Here is a 19,937-nt window from a genome sequence, read left to right as displayed (position 1 = left end):
CAGCTGAGCGCTATGCTGCTACAACTAAGCAGACAAGTGTAAAGCTAGCTTGGGTACGTCTAGCCTACACCGCAGCAGACACTGTGCTCCTCGTCACTGCTGGAAACACGCTGATTGTATTGGTTCATGTCAGGTGGTTCCTCAATGTAAAAGTTGTCCCGCTAAGTCAACACAAGTTAGAACTGGGGCCTGTGTAACTGCTAGACACACAACCAAGAGCTCAAAGGATAGGCCTAACCTGCAGGAAAGAAAAAAAAGTAAATTGCTGCCACTTGAATACGAATGTTTCCTTGGCTCAGATGGCTTCCAATCGTCTCACGAAATTTTGTCCCGTTTTACCAGAACGAGAGGGAAGAAAGAGGGCAGGGCGGGCACGGGCTGGAAATAGCCCAGCACTAAATAGCCGTGCTTCAGATCGAGGGCCCCCACATCTGGTACTGTGGGCACACTTCAGTCACAGCCCAGCACTGCAACCACCCTTACTCGCACGCGGCATCCCAGGAAGGGAAGCTCTGTTCAGGTGCCACCCGTGGAGGCAGCAGGCTGCAGGTGCTACATGAGCCACAGCAGCACAACCTCTGCTCCAAGGGGTTTCCAACAGAGGCCAGGATACTCCAAACAAGCGTAGCAGGGCTGGCCCGGAGGGAGCAGGTGGGACCAATCACGTCTAGGGAGCAATGAAACTCTGTTTTGTAAACTTATGTAGGGATTACATGCACACCACACACAAGCAGAGAGAGAGAGAGAAAAGAAAGAGAGAGGGAAGAAGAAGAAAGTAGGTATGGCTGCTGCAGAGGGAAACCACACCACTTCCAGGAACGAAGAACTATCTGCAAGTGCATAATATTGCCAAGTTTTACACACCTCAAACACTCCAAGCGACGAGTGGGGAATGAGCAGCTCAGTATTTTACAACTGCATATGGCCTTGCTTTCGGCCGCAGCAGAAAAGGTGTCCAGAACGTGCAGCGAGGCCCTACACGAATGCGGTGCAGACTCTCAGTTGGATTCTCCCGTGGCTTAGGATGCTATCAACCAAAAGTAACCCCAGCAAAGCCGTTGGATTTAAACCCGTAGAGATTAAGTGTAAGCGAGAAGAAAATCAGACCCTTTATGTCTGCCTTTCTTTCCCCAAGAAAAACAAAATACATTCCTTTTTCCTCAGACACATCAATAACAATGGCCTGAACTGCAAAGATTCAGTTTCGCCAATGGTAATGTAGTAATGCTTATTTCCATTAGGCCAGTCTATAAAATCCTCCTTTTATTTCAGCGCTTCTACAATTTCAAAACAGCAAAGCCTGACATTCTGGTCTCTGACAAGCAACACTTAATATTGGAATGTTTGAAAAATCTATATGAAGAAAGCTCTTAAGACAAGATAGGCTGAACATTTTCACCACAAATGGTTTGTTTTAGCTATCTCTCTTCCTCATGTAAGACGGAAATCAGACAGCTTATTGGCTTAGCTTGTTAGGCCAGGTTAAAGGGATGCATTGCTGAAAGGCTCTTACAGAAGCTTACCCTTGGACTAAAAATAGCAGGCACTAGAGAATTATCTTAAACACTACCAAACTTGTTCTGCACTGTGAATGCAGATAACTGTAATATGTTTCCATTTTTGGTAGTTTTAGAGCTTTTTAAAGTTATGCTTGCTTTAGCTGACTATTTAATTAGTTTCTGATTCTATTTGCCACTTTTTCTCTCAGCGATATAGCCTGAGGGGTACTTTGCCTATGAATCTTTTGTATTTAGCAATGTTGCTATTGCTAACATCTAATGAGCTGTTGGACTTGCCAAACACTCATGATAGGTACAAACGTGTCTTTGAAATATAAATGTTTAACACACAGCAAATAGAGAATCAAAAGATACTCAACACTGCTTCCTCACGCTCCCATTGCATGTCTTATCAAAAGAGAATAAAAATAAAAATCTGCTTTATTACATTTAATTCTGAAACTCAAAAAGGCATATCTAAATGAGACATTTTTTACTCACTGGCCAGGATTTTAGAAGAGAACTAACATTTTTTTGTTACCGTAAGAGGACTCGCACCTACCAGTAAGGCTGTGTGGTTTAACACATTACCCTGCCAGATGAACTTTTTTTTTTTTTTTTAAGACTACAAGCAGCTCTCTTTAAGTGGTCGTAAAACAGAATAATTTTTCATCTACTCCTTACACTGAAAACCATGAAGCGATATCCAAACCAAGAAACTCCAAAGCAAAGCACAGTTGTTCCCAGTCCTCATATACGTTTTACTCCTACTACAGCCAGCCTGAAAAATACCATCACAAAAATCAGTCACACGGTATAATATTCTTGTTGTTGTTGTTGCCTCAACTCTGAGCACTTCTACATATAGCAGTATCGCTGGCACTTGCTGTACGGGCACAGATCAGGAACTTTACAAGACTCAAGCAGGAAGCGCCTCACATATCAATTCCTGCCCCCTACTCTCCACGTGAAGCTTCAGGTACTGCAACAGTCTTTGCCCTGGAATGATTGCCATAATAACTATACCAAATGGAAACAGATGCAGGCACATATTTTAGCATGTTTTCCAGCAATTTTTCTTTCACAGAAAGACTGATTTTTCTGAATGTTTAGAAGGAGCCACTTTTTATATAATTTGAGGAGGTAAAAAACAAAACAAAAACAAAAACCAAAAAACCCAACACCTTGAGTAAGGCCAATTTTGAGAGACAAATGCAAGGCAAGGTCAAGCTAAAACCCGATTACGTATGTGAACACGAGATTCCTTCCTTCTCGGGCAGACACCTCATTTGACTGCTGTGGAGCTGGCAGAGCGTGTCCTCTTAGATGCAATTTTTCTTCAACTCTCTTTTAAGGATGAGAAATGTTTTCACTATTAAATAGTGGTGGAATTCACAGATTCCCTCACCCAGTGCCTTCATATGCTAAAGCATAGTGGCGTAACCTAGCCACATGTCTTACAACTGCCATTAAAGCCCTCCATATGTCTTCATTTGGGAAGCAAGTTTTCTTTTTGAGTCAGGAGTTAAGTTCACAGCCTCTCTGTCAAATAAACAACATCCCTTGTTGTCACTGGGCTGCTGAGCAAGCCCTGTCGTCGAAAATATGCACTCAGTGATTTTAGCCATCTATTTCTCAGCCTTTCCTTCCACAGTTGCACAGCAAAAATAATACTCTATCTTCATTATTATGATTAACATGACTACCCATCTCCTACAGTTTCAAATTTCTACTGTTTTAGTATTACTCAAGCACCACGCAGACAACAGCCCTATTGCGCTAAATGTTTTCCAGGCACATGCTTAGGGAAAGTATCTGCACAAGGAAATAACAGGCGAGCTCAAAAAAGAAGCATTATAATCCTTGTTTTATAGCAAGGGATTTGATGTACAGAGATGAATCAAATTCTCCAGGTCCGAGACAGCATGCGGGAGAGCGCAGGCCAGCGCTCTAACCAGCACCACCATCCTCCCCTCCAAAGCAGGCAGAAACCTTTCGCAAAAGCCAACAGCACAGGCAGTGCCTGGCCCAAAGCGCTGAGCGCCTAGCGGCCGGGTGACAGAAGATGACTGAAAATGGCTGTCAAAAATGTTGAGGTCACAGCAACGTAATTAATGGGAGGTTTGTTTTGTGCATTCATATAACTTGGTAATTCTGCCATTTTTTGTACAAAAAACAGTACCAACAGTATTTGCTCAGTTATTACTGGCATTCCTGAATGGAGTTTTTCTCAGAAAGTTAATAGACAGTCGCGAACTGACAGAACAGCACAAGGATAGCGTATCACATATAACAAAGCCATAGCCATGTCTGTCTGAAGTAGCAGACGTTAGAGAGATTACTAATGGACTAGAGAAAGTGCAAAAGTTTGGATAAATACGAAGGGAGTGAGTTCAATGACTGAGCTTGAAAGCGAGCATTGAGACTGCATAGCTTGACATACTAAACTAGGCCAAACCCCCAAAACACAGGTATAATAGAAAAGCAACTCAGCAAGTGTCTTAGAAAAATGAAGGGTTCACAAAACATATTGTTCAAGTGGGGCCTTCAAAGTTCTCTTTACATCACTTACTTGGGAAGATAAGAACCGGAAAACATCCGAAGCAGACTAGGTACGTCACTACCTGAAGTCACGCAAACAGCTTCAGTCTTAAGGAAGGGTAAACAGGAGAAAATGAACTGACACTTCAGCAGAGCTTCATCTCAAAGATTCCCAAATTACTATAAACCAAGTGGCAAAATGTTTTACTTTGGAATTTGGATGGTATTTGGAAACAAAAGTATTCACAGTAGCAAGCACTCTGTGTCTTCGTCAATCTACCGTGACTGCAGCTCTGTTACATGCAGGCCCCAAGGAGCCCAGTGAGACGACACTGTACAGAGCGGCTAAAAAGGCAGACCACAATCCAGACAGAAAGAGAGAGGAAAGAAAAAAAAAAAAAACAGTTGCATCGCTTCTCTTCTCCCTTTTTACTGTATACTTTTTCCATTCTTTTCTTTGGCCAATGAGAGACTACACTTCTGCTCTTTCTGGATATAATTTTAATCTCAAGATGAGAGATCTGCCATGAGAAGCCTTCTGAACCGAATTAAGAGGCTGAGATGTGGCACTTCTTCGTGGACTGTTGCACGTAAGAGACTCATTCTCCACAGCCTAGAAGGGTCACTATGAAGTCTATGGGAGCTCAGACAGCAGCGGCAGAAGAAGAAAATATCTTTGGCACAGGATTAGGGATAAAATACTTTCATAAAAGTATTCGTGGGAAATCAGGCAGAGTGAATTGGAGTTAGTATGAGGAATCATGCCATTAGTGCTGGCAACAGATTAAGTCCCGATGATTGTCCCTGTGTATAAGGTGGGAAAGAAGATAGACTAGATATTACGTGTTTATTGAAGCAAGAAGGTTAGAGATAAGACATAATTTAACCAAATCACAGAATGCAATTTGGGGAAATACTCAAGAGTTATGGAGTCTGGATTAGCAGGTTTGTCTAATACCTATTGGTACAATTATGTCCTGATGCTCAGCACTTACTGGATTCCACAAAGGGGCGGGGAGGAAAGCAGCCCTAATCTGCCATTAGTTGACTAACGTTCTGGACCAGAAAGGACACCCATTTTTATCCAAAGATACAAATATTCAAGAAATAGCAGGTAGACTCATCACCAAGAGTTTTGGTGAGCACAAATTTAGCACTGGGAGATGCATTTTCTTCACACCCAAAGAAATCGGATGGATTCAAACATTTAAATAGCAGTCAGCAATATTTTGTAGCTTTCCTTTCCAGTTCTATGAATTTTGAATCCTTTGCTACTGAAGACAATTGTGATATTATGCGAGACTATTATCCTTCCATCTCTCTCTTCCCCCCCCCCCCCCCCCAGTTATTTGATTCCTTATCTTTGATAAGGAAGGTTTGGCTTGTCGTTTAGCAATTGCAAAGTTAAAAAAAAAGATATTATTTTAGAACTGAGTAAAGAACTTGCAATGAAAACTGAAGCCATGCTAAATTTGACCAATTTCTCTTCTTAAAACCTCTCAAGAGAACCTGGACCGACTCCTGCATGGTTTGTGTGTGAAATGCAGTAATTTATAATGAAATCTGCTTTTAGTTTTTGAAGTCAGACAGACTCAACTTTTAGATTTGACTCTCTAGGGGTAATAGTGATGGGGGACGAATATGGAGCATCTCCGAATCCCTGTAACTTGGACTTTCACAAAGAATTGCATTTTTTTGAAGTGGGAACATGCCGGTATGGTTAGTCAAGGATTCTAAAGAAATAATAGTAGATGATGAGTCTTGGTCAGAACTGACTAGAGAATATATTGCAATTCTGGGCAATACATTTAAGAGATTTCTTTATCAGAGCTATTTCAAAGACTGATTTTGGGAGAGAATTGGGAAAATCTGGCCATTCTGTGAAAAGAGATAGAAGGGCAAGGAGTTCTGCTGCAGGATCTCCTCTTCTGCTGACTCAGTGAAGGCACATTTGTCATTCAAAGACAAATTAGAAAAGGGCATGGATCATGCTACATAGATGCTCAGTCTCAGTTATCAGCCAGGTACAGGCAGCTTCCAACGCATCTACCTCCAAGTGCATCTAAAAAAAGGCAATCTCTTCTGGTGGATGTGGACAGAATGTCTTTGTCAAAATTTAGGTTTGAGCAAATATTGCAAAGAGGTTTAGCACAAGGAGGATTTGTTCCTGCAGAAATTGACACAAATTCCTTTAGGACAGGGGCAGCCACCCCAACTGCACAGCCTGCATTGCCAGGAGATAGAATTAGGAAAACTGGAAGATAACACTGTGGCCTAATGTAAACTCTTAAATCTGCTGTAAACAGAGCAGTAACACTGGCACACAATAAAACTGGTATCTGTCATTGCACTGCCAAAAGCAGGTGCAGGAAAGGACATGAAGCATGAGTGGATTTTTGTTCATCCCTATGCATTTTGGTCAGGTAAAAAAGCAAACCAATAGAAGCCTTGGTAAATACCTAACATTATACTGATGGAGGGCAATAATCACATATGGAAGAATAATACAAGATCATGTGGACAGGTCCAATTTTCAAGTTCCTGCTACATGAATGGCACAACCTGGAACAACAGTCTTGAGATGGCAGCATTCCCGGATGTTTCAAGTTGGATTGACAGAAAAGCCGAGTACACACAAAAGTCATTTCCTAAAAATTTTGTGTCTTGGCCCAACGGGCATGTCAGATCTTTAAAAATTTTTATACATAAGTTTCAAAAATGCATCTTCACCTGGATTAGGAAATGGGAACCATTATAGGTAGAAGCTTAGGAATAGGTCTTTTTTCTTTCTTTCACTTTTTTAGGCTTCGAGTCTAAAAACCTAAGTCTCACAGGTCTAAGCTTGGGAGAGATCCAGAAACAGAACAACTGACTTCACACAGCACTGGGCTCCCACTAATAAACCCTCCCAGACCCATACAGGGTCCACAAAAAGGCAGTTCAAGCATATCTGAACTGTGCTCAGAGTTGCAAGTGTGGCGGAGTGGAGTGTAAAGCAAGTCTCCTGGTTCAGCAGAGAATTCGCCCTCTGTGACCTATTTGCTCTGCCCACAGTGGACTTGAACTAACTTGGTGTGGAGATGCTGCCGTAATTCCTGCTCCTTAGTACTCTGGGAAAACTTACAGGGCAGCTGTAGCACAGCACAAATTCTTGGACACCGCTTAGGCCTGTACTGGACAAGGCCACGTAATGCTTCCCAATGTGGTTCTGAAAACACTGTTCAGAGACACTGATCAACTCCGCAGGAGCCTGTTTGGTGCATTATGGCCAGCACTAGCCAGAGCTCAGAGTCCGGTAGGATCCAAAGTGACTCTTACAGATTCACCTCGATGTAGCTCCATCACTTTCTCTGTGTTCCTGCAGGAGGGATTTGCTCCACCTCAGAACAGAAGAAACAGTAATACTGAGCTAGATCTAATAAATCTAATAAATCTAATAAATCATGGTCAGTGCTATGTAAAGACATACTTGTGGCCCTGCAGGAGCTGGTCCTGATCTGGCTCTATGGGCACTTCGTCAGAGCTAGCAAGCCCAGTTCGACTAATTGCAAGAACAGCAGAGTATGCCAGCATTTCTTAGCTTTCTAGGCCAACTCATTGTCTTTTTTTCTTTTTTTCCCTTCCCTTTTTTTTTTTCTTTTAATTCTTCTTCTCGTTAAATCAGGAGATTAAGAAATCTATGTGTTGGGACGTGTTAGTTACGGCAGTTTCTCTCCAGATTTGGTAGCCCCAAAGCATGTTGATACAACTGTAACTTCAAACCAGCATTTTCTCGCTGTTTATTCCTTGGGCTGGGCAATATCAGTGGCCTGCAATTATCTGCAGCTGGCTAGAAGAAAAAGGGAGACCTGTTATACTGCATGGGTTCTGGGCCTCTAAAGGAAGAGTAACTTGAGTTTATTTCTACTCACAAGCCCCAGGGACCACTTCCTTTCTTCTCTCACTACCTCTTCAAGGTGACACCATAGAAGAGGGATTGGCTGGCCACTAGTCCATACAAGGAGACTACCTCCCTACTACAAGGTTTTTATTTACTTGTCTTATGGTAATATGTAAGGACTGCATCTTACATCTGAAAAAGAGTATGGCCCAGCATCACAGTCAAGGAACATGGTATGGTAGCTACTTAAAGGCCACATGAAAGTAGTGCAATTACGCTTAATTCACAAGATGAGATTTTTCAGGAGGGTTAGGTATCCAGTGATGATGTTAAAACTAAATGCACAAAGAAGTAATGTGCCGCCAGAATCGAAACAAGAAAAGATTGCACAGAAAGTTATACATTACGGATGATTTAGCAATATCATAGCTCCAGCAAAAAGAGTGAAATCATCCCTATCTTCCCATCCATTTGTTGGCAGAATTTTAACAAGGGGCTCCTGGGAGCTCTTGGGGATTCCTCCATGGCTCAACAGACAAATTAACTAATCAAAGGGAAGGTAGGGATGATTAACTAACAAGAGCCCCCTCCAGCCCATCACTGGTGCATGGTTATTTCACCCAGATGGTGTTCACCTATCTGAAACTGGTAATGACAGTCTCAGATTGGATTTACAGAAAAACATAGATAATAAGGTGCTGTGAGAGTGACATGATAGGAGTTATTGGACTGTGATGCTCCAGACTGTGCCAGAGGCAGCAGAGATGTTTTGTAATGTTAGCCTCTGTTTTGTAATGTTATCCTCTCCACCCGAGAGATTTCCTGCTGCAAATGGGAGACTTGGTCTCCACAGAGACATCTGACCTGACCCTTCCTATACGAGAGTGGGATCGACAGTGAAGAAACTGTCAAGAGATGGCAACACTCCCATCACATAGAAGCAGAAGTGGTTTGACACCCTTTCACTGAAAATGGATGAATGCCTCTGCAGTGTTAAGGACTGCAATATTTTCTTATGCCTTAGAAAAAAGCAAGTTTTCCTGGCTTTTCTCCAGATGCAATTGAGGTGACAATTGGTAGCATTTTGCCTTATATCTTCATAGTAGTAAGAAGAGAGCTTGTTGGGCTTTTCAGGAAAGTCAATACAGCCAGGAAAACCCACACCAAATGGGGGGAGGGGGAGCAGTAAAGCAAACAAAAAAACTGAAAAAGGCTTTCAACAATGCAAAGTTTTCCCCAGATAAGTAGAGGTAAAAGCCCACTGCTCCTTCTGTGGGTGCTCAGAGGGCCAAATACCTTATGGGGCACATCCAGCCTCATAAGGGGCCCCAGTCAATAAGCATGCACTTAGTTTTTCTTTTATTAAAGTAGTTGCATTTCTACCTTCATTTACCTGACAGCTTTAAGATCTCACTAGTCCAATAATAAGAAGCCTATGAAAATGGACAAGCTATGGACCTGTGGAGGCTAAGATTAGCCCAAGAGGTAGGGTTCTGCAATATAAGAATTTGACACGAAAACTTAGACTAGACTGAGAACACTTCAAAAACATGAATCTCAATGGTATTTGTTTTTTTTTCTCCTTTGTCTGAGCCACATCACACATGCACTTTAAATTTAGCACATGTAAAGAGCAAATCAAGAGCTATATGTAACATGTTAACAGGTTAATCTTCTGTCAAAGTCTTCCTGCTTGCCACTCATGCTCCTCTGAGAGCTTAGTTGGATTTGGCCATGCTGGGATTCTTCCTATGTACACATATGGCTGCCAGAGAATCCCTAGTTGCTTAGAACTACAGCGTAAGATCTTCCAGACATGAGCAGGAGCTCATTGCCGGTCCTATTAAAAGTGTCATTTTAAGGGGGGGGGAAGAGGAATGGCAGAATGAAGCACGATGGATGCATCTAGTCAACGGATGCATATTAAAAAAAAAGGCTGAAAAAAAAGAAAGCTGACTTTTAAAATTCACATCATACCTGCTTTTTGCTCAGGGTCACTGACTGCTCTACAGAAAAGCACAAGCCCGCAGCATTTTCAAAGTCAAAATCCCAGTGATAAGTCTCACATCCATAAAGTTAATTACCTGCTATCTGCAATGCTTTTCCTGAATCGCTGTGTCACTGTTCAAACAGCAACTTGGAAGAAGAATTTTTTTTCCTTTGTGAATGTTTAGGACTACTTTCAAAAGCAATTTTGAGTTCCCTCCAGGACAAACTACTATTCCAGGAAAGAACTCCCATTATTTCTTCTGGTACCTCACGTGGAAGCAGAACATTCCTCTGACCAACCCTCTCCTCTAGAAACTGATTATCACCACCTCCTTGGAAGTCATCTATTGGGTGATAAAACATTTTTTCCATCCACTTTCTCTACTTTCAGGCAAACAGATCTCTCATAGAAGAGATTCACAAGTGAAGTTTGTTCTAAATTCATCTGATGGACTGCCCTGTGAGTCCCTACAAAGGTTTAATATCTCTGAGCCTCAAGGAGCAGCTGTGACAGAGGTCTACAGGAGTAGTAAGCGCTTTCTGCCCATTTGGCACAGTACCAAGCCTCCACCTCTAACTCTGTAATGTGCTTGGAAGACCTGGTCCTCCAAAACTTCATGTGACAAGCTAGATGGCTATGAGCAGTTCAGGCAACTCAAAACTGTCATAAATCAACAAGTCAAGCAGCAATATGAGCCCATGGCTGCCACTGTGGTTCCTCAGAGAAAATACTCTGTTCTTTTTATTGCCTTAGTGACTGGAAGTACCTATTATGGACCAGCACACCGTTGCATTAGTTGCAGCAAAACACAAAAGCACAGATGCGTATAAAGGAATGAAAGTATTATTCCAATGCATCACGCAGCTAAGACTTCATGACAACACCAAAATCTCAGTAGGTTTGGGGTTTATGCTTTCATAAACAAAACCAGTGATTACTGCATGTGGTAAAAAGCAAAGTCCAATCATAGCCCTTCAGATTCATCACCACCACAAAGTGCTAATTAATTTCTCAATCATTATGAAGTGAGGCTGTTGCTCCTTTGTGTCAGAACATAAAATTCATCCAAAGTCGTTAACTACACATTCCAGAGGGGCTGATTTCCAGCGAGACCTAAAACCATCCTCCGTAGATGAGTGTTTGTGTACACACAGTCATATGGCTATAAATTTCTGGTGCATCTGAATGTTAACTAATGTATTACAAAAAAGAACTACAGGTGAAGTTTTCACACATACACACACGCGCGCACACAAATACAACCACACACACACACACAGAGTTCCTTGTATTTTTTCCATTCATGGAAAAAAAAATTATATATGATTCAATATGAAAACTTTCTCCCTGTAAAACTTGGCTCCCAGCAATTGCCTCTTCCTGACCTATACATGTACAATAGGTTAGCAGTGCTAAGAAAAAAAAAAATCCTAAATTAAGCCTCGCTATGATTTTATCCTTCTCTAATGGCGCAGGCTTCAGTTAATGTTAAGTGGGATGGGGCAGCAGGAAAAGAGCATGCCAGGGTTAAGATGGAGCATTTAGTAGCAATTAGCACTGATGCACAGTACAAAAATAGCAACAATTAAAAAAAAAGAGAAAAGAGGTTACACTAGAAATAAAACTATTAAGGGAAATAAATTTAACAGTTTAGCCAAATTAGCATTTGTCTAATAAAGGCAAACTTTCTGTTGTTCTTAAGCAAATGGGGAGGAAAAAAATGCAGAAAAATCTTATCAGAAATATTTACTTCCCACAAGCAATGACTCAGTGACTGTTTTTCTAACAAAAGACAGAGCTGCTGCCCCACTTCTTTGCGACCCTCTCTGCAATTCTAGGGAGAAAATATTTAGTTCAACATTATTGTAAGCCAGAATATGGCTCTATTTATGTGACAAGTTGACAACATACAATTTCATGCTTGTTGAACTGATCTGTGTTATATATTCACTGCGAATACTATGAAGCCCCACCATTATAAATATGAAACAGTATACACTTATTCCAAATAACTCCAGCAGCAGCAATTTATAGCTTGGTTGTTTGCGTGCTTATGAAGTCCAAATGCCACCTTAAGAAGCTGCATCTCACTAAAACAGATGTGGAGTGTGACTGTGACCAAAGTGGATTTAAGATGACCTCTGTGAAAGGAGGCTATTACATTTTTGCCTGTATGGCAGCTGACACCAGTTTGTATTTAGATATGTAGCCAGTGGGAACACAGTGTCCTTAAGGGCCTGTTTTAACATGGGCCAAGACATTTGTCTAATGATCTAATTAGCTTACTACTGTTCTGGTGAGTGTTATTCTTCTCTCTTGCAAAAAGGGCAGGTACTCAGCTGAGTAGAGACAAAGTGAGTACTTTAAGACACAGCTGCTCCAGGTAAAATGCAGGCAGTGTAGTGAAATATCTACTAAATGGGGCTGCAAAGGAGATCAGTTGCATTTTCTTGATCACGCACCTGGGGAATGGTCTTGGTGGCCTCATACAAACAATAAACTCTCAAAGCAGTTTTTTTTAATTATTATTTGGGAGTTCCTTTCTGCCTGAAAATTTCAACCAATGTGCAAGGCTCTTGAAACAAAACAGAGACAAGTTTAGACAGTTTGTAGTTTGTCCAGCTGGGAAAGAAAATGGAGAAATGGTGCACCTTGCTTACACTAGATATAGAACATTTGCATAAACCCTTCCCAATTACACAGCAGCTGTTTTGAGCAAAATAAGTTCCACTTACTGCTGGAGAATTTTTTAATGCCAGCATAACTAGTTATGGATTATAGTTTACATACATCTTCCATGCCAATGTAATGTTATTGTACTGGACTCCTATTCAGTAGATGCAGAAATCAGTCAGGCCCAAGACATCTGAAAAAGTTACTTACTTGAGTAAAGGACCTGACATTGCACTATTAAGAATATAAAAATCCTTGCACTTCTGCACAGAATCTGCTGTTTTCTTCCATTGCAACTGAGGGTCTTTCTCCTGGTTTCAAAAATGTTTTTATGATACATTGTTATCTTTTATTGTTCTTATAAAGTTTCCTATTCCAAATCTGCATCTTTTGCCTTTTATGTTTATTGTTCTATTAAACCTACCATGTTGTCTGTTTCCCTACTAAATCTATCCTGTAACCACATACTGTACATTCATTTCTCTAGGACCTCAGTAGCTCTTATCTGTTTGCTTTTATGATCTCTTATGAACTGCTAGGAATAGCAATTTGCAGCACTGTTTGTAAAGTCATCTCAGTCTGAACTCAGCCTTCCCCTTTTTTGTCATACAGTGATATTCTGCAATGAAATCCCATTTGCCATAGAAAAATTTCATCACAGGATACATTTTAGAGGAGCACAAGTTGCTAAGTATCCTGCATGTGCTTATAACATAAAACATTTCATGTGTGTTAATCTGAATTTCAAAAAACTACTTATTAGAGCAGTAAACTATGTTTTGATGTAAGACGGTCCTGTGTTACCTTCGGATTCACTGATATGTTGCCCACTCTACATTACTGCCCAGAGCTATTTAGTTTATGTTCTCTAAGGCCTCAGACATGCTGCTATGCTGTTCACAAAATCTCAGTTCTTTGAAGCACTTTGATAAGCTTTATTCTGCCATTATACCATCTAGAACATTAAACACAATGTTTAAGTTCTATGTTAAATCACAATCAGTTCCTATTAACTGTTCCAAGCTCCTCATTTTTATCAACAGTTACTTTATTAAATCCTTAATAATATAGATGGAATAGTTAGTTAATTTGTGTGTTGAGCCATGGATGTTAATTTGTAAACATAATAACATACTGCAATCATTTGCATAATAGCATTTTAATCTTTTTAGTAAAAGCTGTAATTCCCTACAAAGTACGCTGCAGTAGAAACTAAGTGACTATTGGTAATAATAAAAAAGGCCTTAAAATTCTGATCCTATTATAGTGTTGGAACATACCCAAACTGCTACCATAATCTCTGAAATGTTACTGTTCTCTGATTTAGGTGTCTGTGTCAAGAATAAAAATGAAGTATAACTGGTAGCAGTAGACTATTTCCTAAATGTAATTTAGTATTCACTAAGCACCAGCACTTTGCAAATAGCTCTGAGGCTTTCCTTCAAAGTTCAGAGCTCTAGTTATGCATATTGTGTGAGGTACACCATGCAGCTCACCTCTAGACTCTGTTGTGCTGAATAGATGGCTATGATAAATCATGCTGATTTGGCACTGAAGGGCATCAGCCATCAAGGATTTGACTACTATGTCTTTTTTCCCTGAGATTATATCTCCTTGAACTGCCTGCCCTGGGCTACTAGTTTTGGAGAAAATTAAAAAGTGGAAAAAATGCTGTAAGAGGCCAGTACAGAAAATCCATATAGGCTCAGTCCTCTGGAAACCCATTAACACCAGTCACAAGACTGGCAAAGAAAACATTGGTGGTTGTTTAAAAGTCAGGCCAAGTCATTTTACACAAGATCTGGTAATTCATTAATCAATCTGGCTGCAAACCTTGAATGAATAACCTGCAATAGTAAAAGAGACTGGCAACACCACAGAGTATTACAGTTTATAATCTGAACCAATGCAAATTATCCTGGTGATGTTTAAAGCTCGCCTCCAACCTCATCATCTTCCTGATGCTGACCCTTCCAACTAAATAAGAAATCATTTATCTTCATGAATTTCCCTACTGCCAGGGTTAAGAGAGTATGCATTTCATTGTGAATCTCCTTCTCTTGCCTCATTCTCATTGCTTGTAATACAGCATTTTTTGGCAGTCTACAATAAAACATAGTAGTCTATTCACGCTTTCCAAATACAGAGCATGTAACATGGTCTTGAAAAGTAACCTGGACTAAACCTATGCAAAACAGTTAAAAAATAAAGTCATCGGATATGCTGAGAATCTCTCTGGAATATGGAAATGTGTAAATAAATGAAATCCAGGGAAGAGCAACCAATCCAGGTTTTCAGAAATTTTTTAAAGTTAAAAGTGTTTTGCCAAGTATTAGAAATTCTTTATGATTTTACACAAGTTCATTATACTTTAATAGGCTTTTGCCTATATATAGACTGCAATTTCTCTTTACCCCAATTGAACTATTTGTAAACCATGCCAAAGAGATATACCCCCGTAGATACTTAATCTCTCTGTAACACTAGGCATGGGTCATTAATAATTTTAAATATGACTAACCTTACATGACAGTGTACAGTATATTTGAAGATGCCTCAGGGGACAAAAGTTTTCATCACCAAAAAGCCTTCCCATTCATGTCACTTCAAGTTCTATGCTTGTTCATGTTTTCACATAGCATTGGATTTGAGAATGGAAAACTAATTATTTTGGCTTTCTAGAAGTGGCCAAATCAATTTTTTTTTTCCAAACAAATACAACTTTTTAAAGTCTAGTTCTTTACAAAAAGCAAATAATGCGAGTGAGTAATGCAGTAAACCATCTAAATAACTGGTCTTGGGTGACTTGTTAACTATTTACTTGCACAAGCTTGTTTCAACAGATGGTGCCCTTAGGGGTAAGAGCTCCCTTATTGTATCTTTCCAGTAGCCAAACACCAGGCAAAGAAAACAAGGTGCAAAACTGAGGTTATCAGGCTGCGAACAGCAAGAAATATTCATAATATGCACACATATACGGGTTGATAATAACAGCCTCCACACTGGGGCAAACAGTATGGGCTTGACTGAGGACTAGGATCAGTTCCACTGTCTTACCAGTAGACTAATGCAGCGATGAGTTTGGTACATCTCACAAGATACAGGTTTTTTTTTTTTTTCCAATACTAGGGTAAAAGACATTATCTCATCATTTGTAAAGTCATGAGAGCAGCTACCTTTACTCAACAGTTGCATAGTAGCTATTTAGCCAGTAGCCTAATTAACTGGACCTTCATTTTATTTGGCTCCTAGTCACTACCATAACTATTCATAATGTCTAATCCATGAGATTTTTTACAATGCTACTTTTACAAAGGAAGTTAAGCTTGTGGATGCTCAGGTCAAGGCAGCTTCCAGGAATGTGAGTGCAGAAAGCCTGAAAATTCACTTTCTCAAATAAAAGCTTTTTCTTTTTTCAAAATTCATCTGCTTGAGACATCCAGCAACTTTATAAAGTGCCTTTGGGACATAGGCCCCTCACACAGACAACAACCTATGTGCAGCATTAACAATGCAAAGGTGAGTGTGCTTTATTCAAGGTTAGGTTTTGCAATTAACACTGTACTGCTTGTTCTTCCAGCTTTTGTTTGCCATTCCACTGCTTTTCATATCACTAGGTCTCAGCTGGAAGCTGAAGTTATATAAAAGTTATACAAAACATATCATGCCCAGGATGATATAAGAGAGAAAAAAAGTGTATATATAGATCTATCTATATATTTTCTTTAAAAAGAAAAGCCAATCCTGATCAATATGGAAAAATCCAGAGATTACCAAATGGCAAACTGCATAAAACTTCCATTCTCTTAGCTAAAACAAATAGTTCCTCTCAGAGCATCTGAGATAATCTCTGGAGAAAGAACACATCTTGTTCTGTTCTTGAGCACCCCCAGTCGTCACATTACAGAGCGGCAGAGACAAGAAATAGTGCTATGCATCCAGCTGCACAATGGAGAATGGGGACAGGGTTAATGCATGGCAAGAGAAAATAACTGTTTTATACCCCTTCTTCCCGGGCCAAGCAACCTAAAAAAATTTAAATATAACACACTGAGAAACTGAAAATAGTCTTGCTCCAGCATTGCAAAATGCTATTAGAGAACAATTTGTCCCTACAGGTATGTATGGGCCAAACTATGCTGTCAGAGACAGCATTGTACCCTGTAATTGAAGTCAGTGAACTCTGCAAAATCCAAGCATTTGCATAGATGACAGCAGAATTTGACCACCAGGAAAGATGGAGTGTATTTCATCTCCTGAGGATTATTTCTGACACATTAGTTGCTCCTAGATGCATTCCTCCAGCTACATACCACCTATTTCTTCACACTGGGGAGGCTCCTCTTCAGACGCACCCAAAAGGGCCTGTGAGACTACACGTAACGACCAGCACCGCCGCATCCCCACGTCTCAGGAGGGTAAGTACAAACAAGTACAGTGGTCTCACTGTTTGCAAAATGCTTTGATTTTCAGAACTGGAATTGTCTCATATAGGAAGTGACAGTTCCTACATAAGGAATACAGGAGGATTGTCACTACCTGCACGAGACAATTCTGTACTTGACAGCTTTAGCCACCAGTGCAGGAAGGCAGTAAAGCACAGGACAAGCAATAAGCCAGTGGACAAGTTCCACTGTTTTTACTGGAGCTATTTATGTGCTTAAAGACAGGTACATGCTTAATTACATTACTTATCAGGACCTTGCATTTTAAAAGTCTAAATCTTTTCCTGGTTCTTCCAAAGGAAAAATGTCTCTGCATTTGGCTTTCAGTGGATTAGGAAACTATATATCCTAGGTTATGACAAAAGCAAAAACACTCCCTCACGCACACAGTGCTAATTCTGATCTTAGCTGCAAATACGTTACCCCCTCCTGTGCCTCCTTGTTATTGACTATCAAAAAAATTCTACACAGACAAGCTGTAACTTGTGCTACCTACTACAACTGAAATTCAAGAGCAGGATTCAGTTTTGAAACTTCCTAAAACGTGACACAAAATGTTATAAAACTAACAAAAAAGAGGATTTAAGTGCAGGATTTAGCAGGGATAACTTCATTTTGATTTGAACAAAATTAATGCCAAATTACTTGGGTGTAAATGATAGAAAGATCAAATTCAGAAGGCCAGTTTCTGCTCTCAGTTACACTTGTAGAAATCCAGAGAAACTTCATCTGCACCAGGAAAAACACCATCGGTTTACAGATGTATACACAAAAGGAGAATTTCATTCAGGACATCTTAGGTAAGCTATATTTTACCTTCAAAAGCATTTTACTAAACTGTTACAGTTAATCTTTTCCAGCTATTAAAGTGTAGAGTGCTTATTTGGGGCTTCCCCGAGCAAGTGGGCCAGCCGTCCTTCCTGGAGCTGCTGCGACACGAGAGGCAGCAGGGATAGCTTGCTGTTGCACAAGGTCTTCTTGCCAGCTAATCAATTTATTGTCCAATTTCCCAGTCAGCGGATGATGTACTGCATTTCCTATCACCAAGGCGGGAAGGAGGTTAGGGTTCAAGAGGGGCATGGCTGGCCCATAACTACGAGGTGGAGAATCACGAAGGTTTTACACAGTGAAAGAAAGAAGACTGGGGGCAGAGGTAAAGAGACCATAACCCTCTTCTCGTACCCCCTGATCCTCAAGGCAGTATTTTAAGGAAAACATTTAAATCTCTCCTACCACCCTTCAGCTTTCACTTTAAGCCTGCGCTCTGCCAGGAGAGCTGTGAGCCATCCCAAATGATGAACCAGCTTGTGAGCTATAACACAACTGACAGCCACCACTGCCTTCTCTGCGCTGTGTACCCATTTTTGCTCGTGTACTTAAACTACGAGGACCTTTCAATTTGTGTGCAAGGTGCCTTGCACAATAATGCTCTGAGTGGGACCTTCTGCTATGGTCTTTATTAAAAAGGCTTCAGCCATCCATCAGTTAGCTACGGTGTTGCCCTCTGCTCCTTTCTGTGGAATGCAAGTGGAAGACAACAAACAGGCTTCAACTTTTGTTTTGCTTTGTAGCGGATAACTGTGCACCTCCTTGTTGTTACGCCACAGTGCGGTGTACTCTAGGCACTCTTCAGCTGTTTCCCTTGAAAAAATCAAAAGTTCCATTTAATTCTTTCAAGGCTTTTCCTCCCCCTCTCTAGGTAACTGGCCAGGTTTTGATCATGAAGACTAAAGGCGCCAGTCAGAGGCCATAACATACATCACGATGCTTGCTGGCTCTTAAAAAAGCATCATCCGTCAGGTTAAAAGAGGAAAAAAATAACAACAAAACAAACAAACAAAAAAGCAAAGCATTCTGAAACGTGTACTTGCATCGTCTTCCCTTACCTCAAATATATTGGATGATTCATTGCTGTACTGGTTGGAAATAATTTCTGATTGGTCGCTGTACCACTTGAGTCCCCCCAGAAAGCTGTCTGCATCCAAGTCGTTCACGTCTAGTTCGGAGAGGTCAAGTTCTGGGAGATCTGGGCAAAGAGGCTGGTCTTCACCAACCAGAGCAGCACACTGCAAGAAACAAGAATAACACAGAAACAGTTTCATTAATTACCAGGAGTCTATTAACCTTAATATCACGTGATAAGAATTAAGCCTCGATTAAGCTCTGGCACAGGGTCACTAGAATTGACTCTTTTCTGGACCTTCTCCCAAATATTAGATCATTGCTAGCTCTACACAGGTATGCAAAGGGGAGGGGGAAATAGGAGCGCATACGCTGCCTTCTCTACCACATCTCTGTACAGGGATCAACCACTTTCCTTCTCCCTATACTCGTTGATAACACTAGTCTTCAAAGCTTTAGCAAAAACAACAGCAAGTGGCAAGGCATGGCCTTACTCTTCTTTTGTGTCAGAGAGAGCCAGTACAGGTAGAAGTCACAGAAGAATACCTCTGGGCAAGGTCTTTCATGCATTTCCTGGTGCATTCAGGTTAAAGAGGCACAGACTGTTACAGCCTTCAGCCCTGGGGGCGAACTCAAGCTGTAGATATTCACGCTTTCAGCTCTACAGATTCTCACTGTAATCCTTGAAGTCGGCCACGGTGGTGGCTCCCACATGGGCATGTTGAAGCATGGGTCAGCAGAGGCTGCTGTGCAATTTCCCCAATGCACCAGATGATGCACAGATCACAGCTATCCAGCTGCACAACAGTGTCCTGTTAATTGAAGTGTATTCTGAAATATTCCTATGTTCACCTTTGGGTGACAGACATATTTAGCTTATGGAGCCTTTCACCTGCTTAAAATAAGTATGTATATTGTCCCAGCCCAAAAGCTTCCAGCCAGCTTCCTAATTTTCTCCAGACTGCAGCTGCATCAAGTGAACCAAACTGGACTTTTTTGTTCAGGCA

At 40.8% G+C, this 19,937-nt stretch overlaps 1 protein-coding gene across 3 annotated transcripts in view; it reads right to left on the bottom strand.

Annotated features, from left to right (window-relative positions):
* Positions 1-19,937, bottom strand: part of PPARGC1A (PPARG coactivator 1 alpha) — a 379,831-nt gene that overhangs the window by 44,287 nt on the left and 315,607 nt on the right. For all 3 annotated transcript variants that reach the window (XM_026120506.2, XM_026120507.2, XM_026120509.2), the window contains exon 2: positions 18,915-19,094. In XM_026120506.2, coding sequence (XP_025976291.2) covers positions 18,915-19,094 — 180 coding nt within the window. The remainder of the gene's footprint in view (positions 1-18,914; positions 19,095-19,937) is intronic.

The sequence above is a fragment of the Dromaius novaehollandiae genome, chromosome 4, assembly GCF_036370855.1.
Source record: "Dromaius novaehollandiae isolate bDroNov1 chromosome 4, bDroNov1.hap1, whole genome shotgun sequence".
NCBI classification, from domain to species: Eukaryota; Metazoa; Chordata; class Aves; order Casuariiformes; family Dromaiidae; genus Dromaius; species Dromaius novaehollandiae.
The sequence above is the reverse complement of the archived record's forward strand: the minus strand, read 5'-3'. Positions and strand labels throughout refer to the sequence as shown.